This window comes from Nyctibius grandis, chromosome 26, assembly GCF_013368605.1.
Source record: "Nyctibius grandis isolate bNycGra1 chromosome 26, bNycGra1.pri, whole genome shotgun sequence".
Lineage (NCBI taxonomy): Eukaryota > Metazoa > Chordata > Aves > Nyctibiiformes > Nyctibiidae > Nyctibius > Nyctibius grandis.
The window spans coordinates 2,714,894-2,734,029 of record NC_090683.1 but is presented as its reverse complement, the minus strand read 5'-3'; the positions used below and the strand labels follow the sequence as shown (position 1 = coordinate 2,734,029).

The following is a 19,136-nucleotide window of genomic DNA, read 5'->3' as shown; positions in this document are numbered from 1 at the left end:
TATTTCCACGGTTTTGCAGAATTTCCTCCAGAATGAGCCAGCAGCTCCTGAGAGCAGGGACGGTGCCAAACTGGAGTGCTGTGCCCTTGTTTGGCCACAGTGTGCACATCTTATTTGTAGATGGGAGGTGAAGCCTGTCCACTCTGCTCCCAGCACTAGGGACAGCCACACATTGAGCTTCTCCCTGCCCTACTGTCGCCCTGGGGTGGCGGGGACAGGAGCTGCTGGGCTGGAAAGGAGCCAGCAGATGCCCAAAGCCGTGCCTGGCTGCAGGGAACAGGCCAAGGGAGGTGGTAGCTGGTGGATGAGTCTGGTTGTACCATGGTCTGGAGGCCATGGGGAGGTTATGTTCCAGGTGGGCATAATGCAGGCACCTCTGCCCTCTGAGGTTTCTGGGCTTTCTTGGTGCTCCTCCTGTGCACTTACTGCTCATCCCTATGTCAGGGAGAGGTCTACCCTGGTGTAACTCTCACCCTGCCACATTCTCCTCACACCGCCCAGCACTGTAACCCCCTGGAGAAGCCATGGTGTCCATGGGGATGGCTTTACGTGCAGTGATCCGGGTATCCCACATGGCCATAAGGAGACAGATCCCCCTCCCCACACTCCCCTCAGCACCCGAGGCTCAGGCAGGACGCTGCACACACACACCACCAGGCACTGACCCTTTAATCTTGCACCCTCATCTCATGGTTCAACATTGAGGATGCTCTTCCCACATGGCAATATCCCCTGCACCTCCTGCCCCCTCCCCAGCAGCCACATGCTGCACCCTGGACCCCCCCCCAGAGCTGGCTGCACCTCAACAGCACTGCCAGCTTGCAGGATCCTCTGGAAGAAGCAACCCAGAAGACGTTCACCCATGGGCTCATGGGTGAACCACACTACGAGTCACACCGTGGTCGAAAATGGCACAGTGGACCCCCAGCCCTGGCTGGCACGTCTCTCCCCCCCTACCCAGGGTGCAGGCAGGAGCCACCCAGGCAGACCGGGCTTGCAGCCAGCGCCAGGTTTGGTGGAGACAGGCAGAGCCCTGGGGAGGGGATGCATAGTCATAGCGAGGTGTTTCTGGGGGCACCTTGCACTGGTTTTGGGGTGCTGCCTGGTCCCCATCCTGCACTGCTCTGCTTCCTCCTGCACCAGGGCACCGTCCTGCTCTCACAGGCTGCCGGGGCGGTAGCAGGTCTGGTGGGCATGTCCACAAGGGACAAGGGGACAGCATGGCCCAGCCTTTGGCTGTGCCACCTCCCTTACATCCCCGAGGGGCTCGGTCCCTCTGCCTAATTGCTGGTCCCCGTTGTGTTGTCCTCACGCTCCAGGCTGTCTGTCCCCCTGCCAGCACCAGCCCCAGCGCAGCGCGGGAGCGGAGGCTGCTCAGCACGCTGGTCCCCACAGCGATTTGCAGACATCTCGGCGAGGACATCAACCATGGCCTGGCGGACAGTCTCTGTCAGTTTGGGGACATCCTTTGGGCTCAGGCCCTGGGTTTCTACCTTGGGGAGGATTCGGATGGTGCATGTCCCTGGAGAGAGAAGGGAAAGACTGAGGAGGCTGTTAGCCAAACCCAGCAGGAGCCAGGTCTTCCCACCAGCATCCTTCACCATCAGCTGCCTCCCCACACCTCAATGTCCCACAAAGAAACCTACAAGCCCCACGTGCCCCATCCCCCACCATCAGCCCTGCCTTCCAGCAATGGGGCTTCTTGTTCATCACTTACCAGAGGTGAATTTCTTATCCTTGGAGCTGAAGAAGTCCCAGTACGGTGAGATCACGATGGGGAAAATGGGAACCTATAGGAGATGAAGGGTCAGGGGTGTCCTCCATACAGATCCCCTCCCCAGACAGGACTCCAGCTCCTGCCATGCCCCAGGCTTCAGCAGGTCCCCATCCCCTTCCTGGGTCCTGCACAGCAGGGTGCTTGTCCCTGGGGACTGCAGACCCCAAAAGACCCTAATGTCCCCCAACCCGCTGCCCCAGGGTGCACACCCACCCCACTCCATCAAGGGCAAGTGGAGGGGGAGGATGGCCTTACCTGAGCCTGAACGGCCAAGTGGAAAGCCCCACGCTTGAAGGGCAGCATGGATTTGTCCTGGTTCCTGGTGCCTTCAGGGAAAATAAACACTCGGAGCTGCATGGGACAGGGCGAGACATGAGCAGGGACCCCAACCAGAGCACCCAGGGACCTGCGTTGTCCCTGTGCCCTCCTTGCCCCATCGGTGTTTGCTCCCCGACTCCTCCCCCCGCTTCCAGCCCCGCTCACATTTTCACGCCGCATGGTCCTGGCTGTCTGGGAGATGACATCAATGGCATCTTCTCTTTTGTGGCGGTCGATGAAGATGATGCCACTGAGCCAGCAGGCCCACCCCACCGTGCCCATGTACATGAGCTCCTTCTTGACGATGGGCACACAGCGGTCAGGAATGACCTCCACCATGCCTGGGGGATGGACGGGAGAGGAAAGGATCCATCCCTGCCCAATGGCACCCAGAACCAACCAGCCCTGCGGCTGTAATGACCTGGGGTCATCTTCCATTGTCCCAACCCTCTCTCTGCAGCACACCCATAGCCCTGAGCTCCTGTCCCACCAGCTCTTCTGGCCTATGCCTACCACACTGCCCTGTACAAATCCCAGGGTGATCGTGATCCACCCCTGAAGCACCCCAAAGGCTGCCCATGCAGTTGATGTGCCCCCTCTCTCTCTTGCACATACCCAAGAGGTCAAGGGAAGCTTGGTGGTTGCAGACTATCACATAGGGCTCCTCGATGTTCAGATGCTCAGAGCCCCACACCTGCATCTTGATGCCACAGAAGCGTTTGAGGGGCAGGATCGCAGCACGCAGGAGCCTAGGGCAGAGGAACACATGTGGGGAGCAGATCAACACAGAGGGCGGCTGCTTGATTTTTTCCAGCCCTTCACAATCAGGGAGCAAGGTGCAAGATGGGCCAGGCTAGATCTGGTCTACATGAGCAAATATTGTGTCCCAAAGTGGATCTGTGTTCAGTTTCAGTGATGTTTTGCTTTTCTAAGTACTTTTGTAGCCTGCATAGCTCAGAGCTAACCCTGTAACCATCCCCAAGGTAGGACCAGCTGCTGTCCCAGTACTAGAAAGTCTGCACTGGCGCTGCTGATGAAGAGGAGCAACCAGCACAAGCTGGTGGGAGAAAAAAAAAAACAGGCTTTTTTGATGTCCAGCAATAATGGGAAAGCAAGAAGAGAAGGGATGGGATGCCTGCCTGCAGCCAAGGTGCAGATCGTCACATTCCAATGAAGACAAGTGCCTCTGGCCAGATGAACCTCACCCTGAGGCTCCCCCATGTGCACAGCTGGATCTGTGTGTGCGGGCTGGAAACCAAACAGCGGGCTCACAGCCTGAGCTGCAGATAGCTAAAGCCAGAGGAGCTGGATTGCAACCAAGAGGTGCTGAGCTGTAGATGGATGAGCACTGAAGATGGATGTGCAGAGACAGGCAGGTCTACAGATGTCTCCAGGGACTGTCCCTGCAGAGCAGCCGAAGGGCAGCATTGCAGACACCAAGCTTTGTGCTGGGGGTGGAGGGGGAAGAGAGCAGGGAAGGGAAAACCTGCTCAGCTTCATTCATTAGAGGAAATAACAGAGAATAGCTTCACGGACCTGCAGTGTCGGAGAGAGATGGAGGTTTCATCTGTGCAGGTGGAAGGAGGAACAAGAGTGAGCGGTGTCACTATCCAGGGAGGGCTGGACAGGAAGGGTGACATCAGGATGGCAGTGCTGATGAAGGGTGACGCTCAGTATGAGAATAACGAGAAGAATGGAGGGAGGATGGAGAAACGAGAATTGCAGCACCCATGGTGGAGATAGATAGATAGATAGATAAAAACCTGGTACGCTTTCGGTGTTGAAATGGGGCATCCTCCAACCACAGCATGAAAAGCACCCATTCCAGGGTCCACACATCCAGCAGCGACTGGTCCCACAAAGCCCACAGGGGACAGGGCTGTCAGCAAGAGTCCAGCACCAGATAGGAATGAGAAGAAGTTTGGGAGGAGAGAGTGGAGGCAGACACAGAGAGAGAAGGAGGTATGATGCTTAGAGGGTCTGTTGTGTCTGGACCACCCATCCCTTGGGAGACATGGGGATCTCCAAGAAGCAAAACACTTGTGGCAATGCCCCAAAGCCAGAACTAATGACAGGAAAGTGCTCCAGGCCGGAGGCTTTGTGATTTGGGGGAGGGTGGCTGTGAGGTATCAGCCGGGCATTTCCACTGAGCTGGAAGCGTTTGCACCAGGGCTCAGAGCACCCCTGGATGCACGTGCACAGCATTTCTGCATGGAAAGGGTGAGGGAAAGAGGCTGCACAACAGATTGATAGCATCAAACCTCTGACCACGCTCCTGCCGAGGGCCTGAAATCCATCAGCACAAATACGTGCTGGCTGGAGCTCAGCAGATACCACAGGCTCAGACATTTTTCACTCTGACATAATTATATCCCTTCTGCTATGCTGTCATGCCCAGGAATCCGGTAACAAGCTTGCAACACCCTTGAAAGCAACCGGACCTTCCTCTCATGTTGCACAGCGATGTTATCTCTGCCGCCACTGCCACCACCCCTGAGCACAGCTGACAGCACATGACTCGCCAGGACATGACTGCGCCATGCCCGATGGCACCGAGACATCCCCACATCCCTCTGCCAAGGCGTGGTCCCCAAGGCTCCCGCTGCCAGGGAGGCAGCGATGTGTGTGCGTTTGCATCCTGCTAATGATTGTACCTCCAACCTTTGCCAAAACCCCCCTGTCACCCACCCAACTGATGACCCCAATGTTGCGATGGCAAAGAATGATCCCTTTTACGCTACTTCATCCTCCAGGGAACGCTAGTCCCAACCCAGCTGGCCACCTCCATCATGGTGTAACCCTCCCCAGGCATGGCCAACACCTCTTCACCACACCACAAGATGCAGATGCACCTTTCATTGCCACATGGACATGACCACAGCCCTCACTGTGGCCCCAGGGCTCAACACAGCGTCGGTATGCCCAGAGCGGGAGAGAGCGTGTGTCCACAAGACCACACGAGCTCCTCCATTGCAGCCAAGCCCCAGCCACCTCCTCATCAGAAGTACATCCCCAGGCTGTACTCACTTCATGTTCTCCACAGAGCGTCCCCGAAGAGCCGCAAGCGGGGACAGGAGGGTGGCCATGACCATGATCCAGCAGTTGAAGAAGGCCACCTTGCAGAAGTAGTGGAAGGTGGCATTGTACCAGTAAAGCAGCAGGGCTGCCAAGGGGAGGAAGAGCAGCAGTCCGTGGAGCAGGACCACCTCCATCGTGATGCCCCGGCAGGAGGATGCTGGGGAGCTCAGCCAGCGTCCCTGGGAGCAGGGCGGGTGGAACAGAGGATGCTGAGGAGCGTGGCAGGTGGATGAGGTGTATCAGCAGAGCAGCACGTGGGCGTTTGGGGCTGGTCCAGGGGAAGGTGCTGTGTGTATGTCACCCTGTACAGAGGCTTGAGGATGGACTGGCTCAGACAGGAGGCAGGCTACCCCCCCAAAGGTGGAGAGTGGTGGTGAGTCAGTGCCGGGACCAAGGTGTCACTGCTGGTAGGTGCCCTCCTGGGCTGTTAAAAGCCATTGCAGTGCCTCCAACTTGATGTGATCAGATCCATTGCCCACAAAAGTGTCCGTGCTCTGGGCACATCTCCTGGCCACAGGGACCCCAGCCCTGGGAAAGGGGGATCTCAGCTGGGAGGGACAGCGGGAGCTGGTGCTGGTCCATGCCCATCACCCCAGTCTCAGATCCCTGTTGGCATTGTGGCTAATCCCCAAACCTCACCCTGCAGAGTATCAGATTATTGGAAAATATCTCCCTGCTGCCCCCTGCCTGGGTCTGCAGCAGGTACCTGATGCCAGTGCTCCCCATCTCTCTGCTCCCCCCCTTCCTCTCCCAAGGTCCAAGCAATGCCACAGGGGTCTGAGCCCCGTCACCCACCGTGCTCCCACCCTGGGCTGAAGGCGATGCCAGCTCTCGCTCCAGCTGTCAGCCAGGGGTTGTTGTTTACATAGGTGCAATTAGCATGCGCAGGGCTGTAATTAGCCTCTCCTTCCGCTCTGGGCACGCGGGATGCAGGCTGACTCCGGGTTGCCCTGAAGAAACTCTGGTCTTGCTTCTAAAAAGCAAGTGCTTGTCATTGCAGAGGTAACTCTGGCCTGGTGTCAGCCACCAGCAGCATCTCCCAGCCGGGCTGTTCCGTGTCCCAAGCCCTGCCAGGGACATCCACATGCTGCTGCCCAGACCCATCAGTTCATCTCTGACCCTTGGGCAGGTGCCTGCGTGCAGAGAGCTCTGCTCCTGCCTTCCCATAACCACCCCACCAGGGCTCTGGGGCCAACAGGCCCATTCTACCATGCTGGGGAGAGGCGTCACACCGCCTGGGTCAAACCCAGCAGCCCTGCCCCTCATCTGACACAACCTACCTTCAGCAAAACCCCTCTGCATCTCCCCTGCTCCATTCCTCTCCATGCCCATGCTGCTCTTTCCACCCACACCTTCTCCTTGTCCCTGCTCATGTGGGTGCAAGTCGATGCCTTTGGGCTCCTGGCTGGGCGATGCTCTCCATGCTGCCCCAGCTGAAGGGTGCCCTGGTTCAACCAGTGACCCAGAGAGGGCTCCAAGGGTTGTGTCCACTATGGGTGTTGCAATCCCCATTGCTTCATCCGCCCATTCCCTCTCATTATTCTCATATTCAAGCTCAGATCTTGAGCCCACCCTTCCTGTCCATCCCATGCCCAGGTGACTCCTCTCCTCCTTCCTCCTTTTCTGTCTATACAGATATGAAAACCTTTGTGCATCAGCCTGATTTTCCATCAAGCTCAGCTTGGCTTTTGGATGATCTCCTTCACTTCTCTCCCTGCTCTGCCCGGCCAGTCTCGCAGCCTCTCAGGGTGCTCCCAGCTGGAAACGTGCCTTCATGCCACAACCGAACATGGCTCTTTTGCTCCACATTGAGGAGCTGCTTCTCCAGCTACAGCAGGAGCCAGGCTGCACTTCGCTGCAGGGGAAGATCTGCCCATGCACAGCTCAGTCCTGGGCTCGGGGAGGGTGAACCCTCCTTTCCATAGGGACCACAGAAGAGGGACAGGGCAGTCCTCATGCCCGATGGGGGCAGAAAGAGGGGATTTAAGGTGCAACTGCCTGGGCACCATCTTTCTGCATGCTCTGACCTCGACATGACCACCAGCCCTGAAGTCTCCTGCTAGGAGCTCTGCTCTTAAGGCAAAGCCTCCTGATAACTGGCCAGCAACGCCACTGGGGTCAGAACAGGGCTGTCATCTCTAAGTGGGGTTCAGGAGGTAGCAGAGGCAAGGTGCAGCTTCCAGCACCCAAAATGCATCTGCTCCTTTTTTCCTGATGAGCAGAGGGGACACTGAGTCCTAGGGAACCCCATACTCACCCAACTCTGCATCCCCTTTCTCAGGCTGCTGCCTTGACCGCATCCCCACCAGGAACGAGCTGCTGGTCAGATCCAGCTCTCCCCATGCTGTACTCAGCCAGGAGCATCCCACTCTGCTTCCCAGCACCACCCATCAGCAGCTCCCTATATTGCCCCAGCACCCACACCAGGCACTGATATACCCCCCCAGCCCTAGGTGCAAGAGGCTCACGTCCCCCCCAGCTCGGAGAAAACCCCGCACCCAGGCACAAAGCCAGCAGTTTGGGTAATTACAGATGCTTAATTAGTGACAGCAGGATGCTTTCTTAACAAAGCAAATTAATTACAGGCAAATGTGCTTCATCGAGATCTGAAGGGACTAATGAAGACCAGGACCACCTGGGCTGGCATCACCCACCCCCCTACCCATGGGGACACAGCACAGCTCGTGCCACAGAGTCTTTATGGCTTGGCAGAGACACGTTGTCCAGCCAGGACTGGGATGTCACCACTAATTTGCTGGGGACGAGCTCTTCTGCAGAGCGTGGAGATAAAAGCCTGTCCTTGTTTGGGGTCACGCTGTCACCTGGCGTTTGGTGACAGGCTTCGTGACACCCCCTGCGTTGGGGTGGCTGGGGGGGAGGAAGCAAACGTTTGTGCATTTTGCTGGGCCCATTCGCTTCCTCCCCCCCAGCCACCCCAAAATTATGGGTATCATGGAGCACCCATGCTCAGCACCTGCAGGATCTTCTGGGGTCAAGGGCTGGGACATGCAGGAGAAACCATCTTGGGAAGCATGGCTCTCACAGCCTCTCCTCCACCATGTCGTAGTACTCTGCGGAGAGAAAAGGGGAGCTGGAGGGTGTGCAAGGGCCACTCCGAGGATCCCATGGATGGAGGGAACAGGGAGGGCTCAGCCCTTGACTGGGGGCTGCCTCGTTGATACAAGCTTGAGGGCAAGATGTCCCTCATTGAGGGACATGGGGACAGCATGTCCTTACCCGATGCTGGTGGGACATTGGCTCCCACGGTCCCTGTGGCACTGGGGGGTGGAGGGGGAGGTACCGCCCTGCTGGAGAGGAGCAAGGACAGGAGTAAGCGCTGGCTTGGTGTTGTCCCTTGTGTCCCAGCTTGGGCTGGACGTCCTGTTACACCAGGGGCCGCAGGGACGTGCACCCAGCACCCTCGTTACTCACACCTCCCCATCCTCAGCTAATGAGCCTGTGCCCAGGTACCGCACAGCTGCCGGTCCCCGATCCTGTGCCAGGACTGGCCACACCAGGATAGGAGCAGGACTGGGGTAGGGGATATAGTGATGGTGGAAAACCACAGCCTCCTCTTCCTCTCCGGTCTGCAAAGGCACCGCCATCGCCTGCAGGGAGGAACAAAAGGCAAGGCTGTGCCAGGCCCCTTTCTGCAGCCATCTCCCTGGGGGACTGCTCCCCAGAGCCCCAGCGAGGGGGTTCCCAGGGAGCCATGCTTGGCTGCGATGCCGCTGGCACGGCACGGCTCTCCCAGGGTCCGGCTGGGTGGGCTCGATCCCACACAAAGCCCCGCAGTCAGCCAGCGTGGGAACCCGGGTGCTGGGGACGCAGGGAGGTGGCAGCCCCACAGATGGGACCTCAAAACACTGCTGGGAGGAGCCTGTTTGATCCAACTGCTGAGGTGCCACCAGCAGGGTCCAGTCTTGGCCAGCACAGTGAACTGGTGGGCGCTGGGGGGGGCAGCACGGGAGGGTGTGTGCCTAGAGATGCCAGCTGGCAGCAAGCGAGGCAGCTGCCCGCAGCCCAGCTCTCGCCCCTGCCGAGAAAGCAGCATTTGTTTCCCCCCACAGAGATGAAATGTTTAATATGATTTTAGTTCGAGATGGAATTTTAAATGAAAGCCCTCGCAGAGCCGTCCTGCCTAATGAGCAGTGCTCGGCCACCGCACTGCGCCCTGCCCACGCCGCAGCACACAGGGAGGCTCCTGCCTCTTCCCATCTGAGCTAAATTGCCTCCGAGCAGCCTGGATGCGATCTGTGCTGGCAGAGCTGGGGGGGTCAAACCAACACAAAGAGCCCCAAAACCCCAAGGGGCTGCAGAGCCTGGACTGAGCCAGGCTGAGACCACCCAGCTTCTGCACCCGGAGGGGTTCCACGTTGTGCCAAAGCAGGACACGGTCATCCCCTTCTCCTGAGCAGCTCTGGAAAGGTCCCTTTGCCCACTTCTTTGGTCCTCTTTGGCCCTGTGCTATGGTCAGCAGCCCTGACCCTTACCTGGGCAGCGGCTGGAGATGGCCCGAACCCGAAGGACGTCAGTGCCGACACAGCCAGGCTGTTCATCACCACCTGGTGCATTTGGGAGTTTTGAATCATCATCAACTCGATTAAATCTGCCAGAGAGTAAAGGGGCTCTGTGTCAGAGAGAGATCAGCGCAAGGGCACGAGAAACACGGCCATGGGATGGGGTGGCACCAAGGCTTGTCCCTGTGCCCAAGCGGTGGGAGCTAAGCCAAACTGCCCCCACCCCAATTTGGAAGACCCACGTGGCACTTAAAAATTATTTTGCTTGGATAAAGCTTTAAAATAGCCATATTTCAGCCTTTTCTTATTTGCAAATGTGATTAAACATCTGGTCTGGCTCGCTGAAGGCTGCTCACAAAAGGTGATTAGTGGTGCTGGAGGCATCAGACTTTCGGAGGAGAATTGCTGTGGTCCTGGCAGCGCTCAGCGGCTTGGCAAGCCTCTGCCTTGGCACCAGCCAGCAGAGCCGGTGTCCTCGGGGTGGCACCGCGTGGGGAACGCACCAGGGTCAGCTCTGCTTTGCACCACATCATGCTCAGAAACACCCCCAAGGAGGCAGGAGCTGGGGCTGGACCGCGGGGGGCTCATCCCAGCTCCATTCCCAGGGCACCTACGGAGCTGCAGCCAGGAGAGGAGCAGGCTGGGGGTGCTCGGTGCCTCCGCAGCCCCTGCCTGGCTCCGCACGAGGAGCTGGGACCCAGAGCGGCTGTGCACGTCCAGGTTAGCGTCCCAGGCCCCTCGGCTGGTGCCCAAGCCGCGGGATGGCTGCTGAGGCGTCTGGCTGCGGGGGAAGCACGGTGTCTGGCTCTGCTTCCCCATTAAAACATCCCCGTTTGCCGCAGGCATGAAGTTCCCCTGTAAAATGCCTGCAGCCCTGCCGGGGGGCTGCCTCCGAGATCCTGCCAGCTTTGGGCACGAGACCCCCGAGCCCCGTTAGCCGGAGCCGTGGGAAAAAGGGTGTTTGGGCATCCCTGTGGCCCACACACCAGATCCCAACGCGCTCTCACGGCTGCAGGGACGGGCTCCCAGGGCACCCATGAGGCAGCCGACCCTCCAGCGAGGAACATTACAGCACAACCCAGGAGGTGGCCGGAGCCGGAGCCGCGAGGAGGGAGCGGGCCAGCAGCCAGGCATTGAACCGGGAGGAGAAAGCACGCGAGGGGCTGGCTGCTCCTAATGGATCCCACCCATCCCGCTGGAAAGGCAGCCAGCCCCCACTGCAGGGCTCCGAGGGGCCGGGCTGGGCTCTCCCTTTCCTTTCCACACCAATTTTGAGGGTGCCCTTTCCTCTGTGTATTTTTAAAGGCAGCTCAACCTTCCCCCCTCGTCGCAAAGCTGCACAGCTTTGCCCATGGCATGTCCCAGGGACCACAAGCTCCCCCCCACCTCTGCTGTCTGCTCCCCCAGCCCCGATTGCTGGAGCCTGGGTTGCAGAAGGTTGGGTGAAGCCCATAGACAGTCGCTCTTTGCTCCTGCCTGCTGTGTCCCATGGGCTCTGGGGCTGGCATGTCTCTCCCTCCAGTCCCACCCAGCATGGCCAAGGACCCCCTATCACCTCGGCTTTCCCTGGTGATGCTCCTTACACCCACATGAATGGGGGTTTGGAGAACAAAGGAGAGGTGGATTTAAAAAAAACAGCCCAAAACCATTCCCTGGGAGCATCTCGGTGTGGCCAAAACCAATCCAGACTTCAAAGTTGGTAAAACCACCAAAAATCGCATCCCATGGGGCAAAGCAGCCATCAAAACACAGTGTGGCCAGCCCTGCAAGGCTGCAGAGGTGGGCACAGTCCCCCTGCCTGCCCCTCATCCTGAAAAGGCTGGGAAAAAAAGAAGAGGACAAAGTTAAGCTGGTTTTAACGCTGACCTCTATGATGTCTACCATCACGCACCTCCCCGGACGTGTGGGGGTCCGGCGGGGGGGGCTGGGGCAGCCACGGTCCCGGGAAGCTGCTGGAGGATCATCACTGGCTGCTGGGACACCGGCACGGCCCCACGGGGAGATCGCTGGGGTCGGAGCTGAAAGGCAGGAGGGGAAGGAAAACCCCCGGGATCTCACACTCTGGGTTTAATTTAGTGCCCTGTTAGCACAGCAGCCGGGGAGGAGAGGGGAGAGGGGCTGGTGGCAGGGAGGAGAGGGGAGAGGAGCTGGTGGCAGGGAGGAGAGGGGAGAGGAGCTGGTGGCAGGGAGGAGAGCAACGCTGGACTGAGGCCAAGCAGGGATGAGAGCCTGGGAGGAGGGGGTTGCTTGCACCGACTCCCATCTTTCCAGGGGTGCAGCCCTGCACGCCTGGCAAGTCCCCACCCCTGGGGACATGTCCCCGGGCAGAAGTAGCTTTCCTGGGGACCCGGGGTCTGCAGGGAGCAGGGAGGCATTTTGCAAAGAGCCCCATTGCAGACTGGCTTTGCTGGCCCAGACCCCAGCACCCACCCAAACCCCTGACCCCAGCCCCTCTCTCCTCCCACCCCATCCCATTTTCCCCACCTTACCCTTGTGAGCCCTGACTATCCCATAAATCCAGAGACAGAGCTGCTCTCCTGGGCTTACCCCATGCGGGATGATGTAGGTCCCTGCTGGGGTGTCCCCCCAGACCCCATGGGCGTCCCCCACTGCCCCCACCTCCATGGCTCGGGCAGGCTGGCGGGCGATGGGGCGAGCAGAGCTGCAGCAGGCAGCAGGGCTCGTTGCTATAGCTGCTGGGGCTAAACAAATCCTCCCCGGAGGTTTGGCCAGCAGAGGAGCGTCCCGGGGCTGATTTTCCCTGTGGTGTATTACCAGGATAACCCCTGAGCTGGGAGCAGGGGGCTGCAGGTTTATCTGAGCCCTGCTACTGGTCCCAGTAGCAGGGGAGACCTGGTCCCAGTGCTGGGGTTTCTCAGCCCCACTGGCAGCATCCCACAGCTTCTGGCTTTGGGAGCTTTCCTAAAATCCCAGGTCCCAGCACCCTGTGGTCTCTGCAGGTCCCAGCACCCTGTGGTCTCTGCATGTCCCATCTGTCGTGACCGGTGGGACACGGGTCTTCTCCTGCCCTGTGGCTCGTGCTCTCGGTGCCTCTGTTTCCCAGTCTTGAGGGCTGTGTTCCTGGAGCTGGGAGATATTTGGGATACTGAGCCCAAACACAGCCACCCCGGGACAGAGCCAAGGTCGCTCAGCCGGGAGATAAGAGGGAAAACCTGTGATGGCAGCTCCCTGCTACCTTCTCCTGAGCTTTGGACATCCCAAGACAGAGGTGATCCCATCTCTAACCGCCTTTTCGGTTTAAGGGCCATTGCCTTGCGTTGGCTTCGAGCCCACTGCCAGGTCACCTGGCAGAGAAATGGGAAAACAAGGATGGGGCAGGGCCTGGCGGGATGTGCTTTCCTGTGGGAGCGGCTCGGTCCTCGCCACGCCACCTCTTTGATTGGGACTTGTTGAAAGGTCCTTTCAAGCGCCACCAGAAAGAAGCTGGAGGGGTCAGGAGGCAGCTGCAGTGTGTCCCTGTGGGGCTGAGCCATGTCACCTGCACCAGGGGTGCTCCAGGTTGTCGGAGCGAACGTGGCGAGGTGCTTTTGGAGGGAGCACTGGGAGACGGGTCTGGGTGAGAGTCTGGGATAGCTTTGGACGTCAGGCTGGGATGGGATCTACAAGGCTCTGCTGTCGGATGGAGGCATCCATGCCTGTGTACCACAGGTTTGGGGTCTCCGTTGGTGGAGGGAGAAGGTCCTTCCACCCCACGGGATGTCCCCTTGCGGGTCCTCAGAGACCACATCCCCCAGCACACAACCCAGGCACCGTGGCTGGGGACATCACACAGCCCTGTCGATGCCAACTGAGGTCTGGTCCCCGAGGTGCCCACGGCACAGCACCAGGTCCCCTCGGTCTGGCTCCCAGCCTCGTGGACCACTTCCCTGGAGATGCAATGACCGGCCACCACATCCCCCCACGGAAACCCTGGCAAGGCTTAGCATGAGCACGAATGGATTGTGCCAGAGCCTATCTCCAGCCTGCTGCTCTCCCCTCCCACGAGTCCCTCCCAGGATGCTCACACAGGGATTTGGGTCCAGCAGACCAAAACCAGCTCACATTTTCCCGTTGTCTCCCCCCATCCAGAGAGCTCGGCCTGTCCGAGCTCCTCTCCAGGAAACACTTCACAAAATATTTAAGCCCCAGCAAACCCGTTGCCATGAAAAACCACTTTCTCCCCCAAAATAGCCCAACCTCCTGCTGGCCTCAGGTATCTTTCCTCCACCTCCGTCAGCTGCATTTCCCCACGCTGCTCTTCTGGGTTATTATTTCCATCAATATTACGTCCAAAATCCACTGTCCACCAACAGCACAGATCTGGGAGCTTTTCCCAGAAGCCCAGCCTGCAGCCAGCCCTGCTCCCCAAGCAGGAACAGATCTCTCCAAAAACTCTTGTTCTGCCCCAAAATGGCACTTGGAGACACCCCCAGATGCCAGGGGAGGAGTGCTCCAACGCTGGCTGCCTTCGCCCCTAGCTGTTGGCTCCAGTCAGGCTATTTTCTGCTTGATTAGATTTTGCTCTGTGTTCCTAATTTCTCCAAGCCCCTCCAATTTATTTCTCTGCCTTTTGTTATAACTCCCAAATTCCCATTATTTGTGCATTTAATTACTGTGCTGATTACCCCCTGCTTCTGGCAGAGCCTGCCTTGGTCTGAACAGAGCCTGGCTAATATTGTTCTTGTCTGTAGGAAGGACTCAAGCGCCGGGGCGAAGGGCTGAGCAGCTTGAGGAAACCTTATGACAGCAGTGGGACAAGTGGAGCCAGGGGACCTGCTCACAACGTCCTCAGGCCCCCCATGGCAGCCCCTTTGGGGTGTTATTAGCTGCCCTCCAGTGCAACCCACAGCCTCAACGCATCTCATGCAGCGTTGCAGGACAGGGCACAGGCTGTCGGGCTCAGCTGCAGGCAGGAACAGGCAGCCTGTCACCGTAGCACATGCTGTGCCCAGGACACTGCCCAGAGACACCTTTCATGGGTAGAAAAGACCCTCCGGCTGGAGATATCACCTCTTCTCACCGAGGAGGTCGGGTGAGGACCCCCATCAGCCTACTCACTGCGGAGAGGTGAGAGCGCAGGACCAGTTTGTGCTCCCCATTTGTGCTCCCCATCTTCGCATGCGTGGTGGTGGCACGTAAGCTATCCACAGGTGCATCATGGAAAACCAAGACTCAGGAGGGATCAGAGGATTACAAAGTTCTGGTGGGGATGGACCTCGCTGTCCCCAGTGAGAGCCATCTTGCTGAACCCAAGCCCCAGACTGAGATGTGTGCCAAGGGACACTCTGAGGATACCCAGCAGATAATTTTACCAGCAGCCCTCACTTTGGAAGCTCTTGAGCCTCTCTCTTACTGTAAATCTAGGATTTCTTGTTCTGGAAACTCTCCCCTAAATCTTCACCCCACATCAAGCCCAAGTCCAGGAACTCCACTGGTGGTGGAGTCACCATCTCTGGATGTGTTTAAGAAAAGACTGGACATGGCACTTAGTGCGGTGGTCTAGTTGACATGGTGGTGTCAGGGCAATGGTTGGACTCGATGATCCCAGAGGGCTCTTCCAACCTCATTGATTCTGTGATTCTGTGAACTCAGCCCCATCCCCTGGCCAGGCAGAGGGTGGGCTCCAGCAGCAGCTCCACTTTGGGCCACTGTCAGGATTAAGGCAGTGGTCCTGAAACAGAGTCAATCCCCTGGGGACCAGGAGGGCCAGGCACCCTCTGCCACCACCTCGGCCCTGAACCCAACATCTGTACCACGTAGGTGCAAGCAGACGGCGCAGCACAAGCCGGGAGCAGGGGGTGATGCTGCACTGGGCATCAGGAGCAGGAACAACGTGATCCAGCCCCGCGGAGGCACACGATGCACTCTCTGCATGGGTCTCTGCTTGCCGTGCAAGCAAAGAAAGCGTAGCATCAACATGCTTTGGCAAAGCAGCTGACGAGCAGAGCAGGGGTACCCAGGGCACGGTGGCCGGCCGTCAGACCGGGAACACCAGGACGGTGATGGATCAAGGCTGGATGAGCCATGCTCCGGTATGGCCCAGCAGCAATGACTCACTGAGCTGCCCTCCGATAACTGGGATCCCTTGTGCCATCTCCCTTCCCCGCAGACAAACTGGAACCAGAGCAATTCCTGAAATGAGGAAACATGGGCAGGAGGCAGCGACCTTTCCCAAGACGCGCGGAAGATGAAGTAAGCACGACTGAGGCAATACATGTCCCCATAATCACTGCTGGCTCCTAAGTGGTATAAAAAAACAGCCCAAAAACCAGTTTGTCATTGCACATGAAGACAAACCCCGGATACGGAGTGGCAGCTCGGCAGCCGCCGTCCCCTGTGCGCTGCGTCACGCTGTCACACGCAGCCACTCAGACACGCACCTCTCAGGGATGCTCTGCAGGTCTGCGAGCACGAGGGGGTGGAAGCATCTCACTTTGAAAGCTGCTTACAAAAAAATACCACTTCCCTCTTCCAGGAGGTCTCATGGTGCTGGTGCTTTGAGTCCCGTCTCCCCCAAGCCATCACCCAGCCGCCGTGGTCTCCTCTTACTCTGAATCACCCTTCACAGACCGTTTCCTTCCACAGAGCCTAAAATTAAGCACGAGATTGGTGGCGAGGGCTGGGGATGCCCCGTGGCTTTGCTCTAAGGTGGGATGGAGGTAACACAATTAGGAATTTCCAGCCCTTGGTAAATGAGCATTTGCCACTTGTAAAAGATTACTGCAAGTGACTTCATTTGCTTTGGAAACCGCTGAGTCATTTGTGATTACCAGCGTGTACCAGCAGCAATCCCCGCGCCGGCGGTGGATTAATGGGAGTGCCTGTGGCTGGAGGGAAGCCTCCGAGGAGCTTCCCTGCGGCTCCAGGAGCCCCACGGTCACCGTTCCCTGCCACCCATGCCCGTGCTGCCACACCAAAGCGGTGTGCTCGATGCAAATCCCTCCCACCCTGTCCCCTCCAGCCAGCCACCACCGTCCCCATCACTGTCACCATCGCATACCCGTGTGCTGGTCCAGGTGGGGAGCTCAGAGGGGGCTGGAGGGTCCTGGGCTGGCCAGGATTTGCAACGCAGTCAGCTTGACCTCATTTATTTTCCACTTGCTGGCATGAGCAGGGCTGGGCAGGTCACCCAGCCCCAGGCAGGACGTTGAGCCACCATCATGTGTCCCAGCTCATCCTCACTGGAGGAAGGACAGGACCAGCTGGGGAAGGTGGAGGTGGTTGGGCATCACGTTAGGGTGATGGCGACGCTTGGCCAGCCTCACCTGGCCTTTGCCACCGCGGGGACCACACTGGCCACCTCCGAAACAGGGCTGCTGGGGATGGGACCCTCTGGTCAATTTACCACCAGATGGTACCAAATAAACCGGCCTTCAGGGACACGTTGGGTGGCTCAGGGCTACCGCCACCCCCAAACCAGACCGTACCCCCCATCACCCCACTCCTCTGCCCCCCACCCTGGCCAGCAGCAGCCAGAGCTGCCCGCGCTGCCCCTGGGGCGATGCAGCAGGCTCAGGAACAGGGTTATTTGCATCGGGTATTGTTTGATTTGGTTTTAGCAGCGGCTGATAAGGCACCCTCCCGCTGCATGTTTATATGCTGTTGGGAAAATTAAATGATTAAGACTGGGTGTTTGCATTTCAGTGGGAACTATTAGACGGTAATGAGTCTGGCCGGGTCTCTGCAGCCTTTTGTGTCGACATAACCACGGGCACAGCCTTCACCGATCTGCGCCTCCGAGAGCAGCATCGGTCATTCCTAATAATGTCAAACAAGTGCTTTGAAATATCGAGGACCTAGTTCTTTTATTTACTTATTTTTTTTTAGGGGTGTTTAATTTACATAGCGATTCTTCATGAGGTCTTTCACCGGCAGAGCAACAGCAGCAGTTCATTCGTTGGCTTTGTATCTCATTAGGAGAAGTTATGGAAGGAGCAGCTAATGTGATCCACTGCCTCGTTAAGAAATGGTAATGACGTAGGATTACTAAAATTAGCAACCTGAATGGTTCACCCTCCTCTCACCCCAGTACAAAGGGCAGTGCAGCCCCCCCCCAGCCCTCCACCCTTCAGCAAGGGCCTTTGGGGCCATTTTCAGTCCTTTCCACCCTCGCCCACGCCTGAGTTGGTTTGGTGAGGAGGATTTTGGGTGGTCCGGGGGGTGCAAGGCTGGATCTTTAATCCCAAGAGATGACCACGGCTGCCTTCCCTGTGCTCCTGAGTTTCCTCCTCCTTCCTTCGCCCCTCCTGCCCTCTCTGCTTCATCACTCAGAGCATTAAAATGAAGTTTGGGTCAAAAGTCCCCTTGCTGAAGGGGCTGGGGCTTTCTAGGATGGAGAATTATATATATATATATATACATATATGTATGTGTATATATATAAGGAGAAGACCCCAGGTGAGGGTCTGAGGGTCCGTAGCTGGCCCCAAGGGCAGCCCCATCCCTGGGAGGGATGCTGTGCTGGGTGTTTTGTGCTCAGGGAGGTGTGTGTCCATCACAGGTTGCTCCCCCTCCCAGGGTCCACCAGCACCCCTTCTGCTCTGCTCTGCTTTGGTACCAAGGTTCCAGCACCTGGCGTCCTGGTAGCACCAAACCACTCAAATCATGAGCTTGGCTGAGACCAAAAACCTCGACTGAGACCAAAAACCTCGACTGAGACAGAGTTAAGGTTATTTTCCAGAGCTGCGTGCTGCCTGCCAGACACCCAGGTCCCATCCTGGGTCTTTCTGGGCAGGGGTGTGTTTTGGAAAGGGGGTCTGGGGTGTCCCAGCCAGGAGAGGCAGGAGGTGAGCAGGCAGGATGGAGATGGGGATGGGGATGGGGATGGGATGGGGATGGGACAGGGATGGGGATGGGGATGGGAATAGGGATGGAGATGGGGATGGAAATGGAGATGGGGATGGGATGGGATGGGGATGGGTATGGGGATGGGGATGGGATGGGATGGGATGGGGATGGGGATGGGATGGGATGGGGATGGAGAGGGGGATGGGGATGGGGTGGGATGGGGATGGGATGGGGATGGAGATGGGGTGGGGATGGGGATGGGCAGTGCTGCCTGCGATGCTGGGGCCAGCAGAGCCTCCTGTGCAGGCAGGGCTTGGAGGAGCATCACTGCCCCTACCCCACGTGTGTGCACGTGTCCAGGCACGCACACACGTGTCAGGGCATGTGTTCACACACACGTGTGTGCACAATCTCCGCATCACGTCTCCTTTGGGCTCTCTACCTTCCTCTAGTCCCAGGTCTCTGCAGAGTGACCCTTCGCATGCCCCCTGCACCCCATCCTGGCTGTGCCCCCACTTCCCACAGCCTTTAGCCAGTGGTTTTCCAGCTCATCAGCATCCGAGGAACAGGTGAGAGGGCTCTGAGTCCCCCCGTGCATCCCCCTGGGCCCAGCTGGGGGGTCCCAGGTCCCTGACAGGAGCAGGTAAGGGGGTGCT

The 19,136-nt window shown here is 58.2% G+C and overlaps 2 protein-coding genes across 2 annotated transcripts; both read right to left on the bottom strand.

Annotated features, from left to right (window-relative positions):
• Positions 1 to 1,280: 1,280 nt before the first annotated feature.
• Positions 1,281 to 5,307, bottom strand: AGPAT1 (1-acylglycerol-3-phosphate O-acyltransferase 1). Its single transcript, XM_068418890.1, has 6 exons — positions 5,123 to 5,307; positions 2,711 to 2,844; positions 2,261 to 2,436; positions 2,033 to 2,128; positions 1,718 to 1,790; positions 1,281 to 1,522 (listed from the first exon to the last, which is right to left on the bottom strand). The coding sequence occupies exons 1-6, from the start codon at positions 5,305 to 5,307 to the stop codon at positions 1,281 to 1,283; spliced, it is 906 nt and encodes a 301-aa protein (XP_068274991.1).
• A 2,905-nt stretch (positions 5,308 to 8,212) lies between these two features.
• PRR29 (proline rich 29) lies at positions 8,213 to 12,318 on the bottom strand. Its single transcript, XM_068418959.1, has 6 exons — positions 12,241 to 12,318; positions 11,585 to 11,711; positions 9,667 to 9,782; positions 8,606 to 8,781; positions 8,411 to 8,481; positions 8,213 to 8,244 (listed from the first exon to the last, which is right to left on the bottom strand). The coding sequence occupies exons 1-6, from the start codon at positions 12,316 to 12,318 to the stop codon at positions 8,213 to 8,215; spliced, it is 600 nt and encodes a 199-aa protein (XP_068275060.1).
• Positions 12,319 to 19,136: the final 6,818 nt, after the last annotated feature.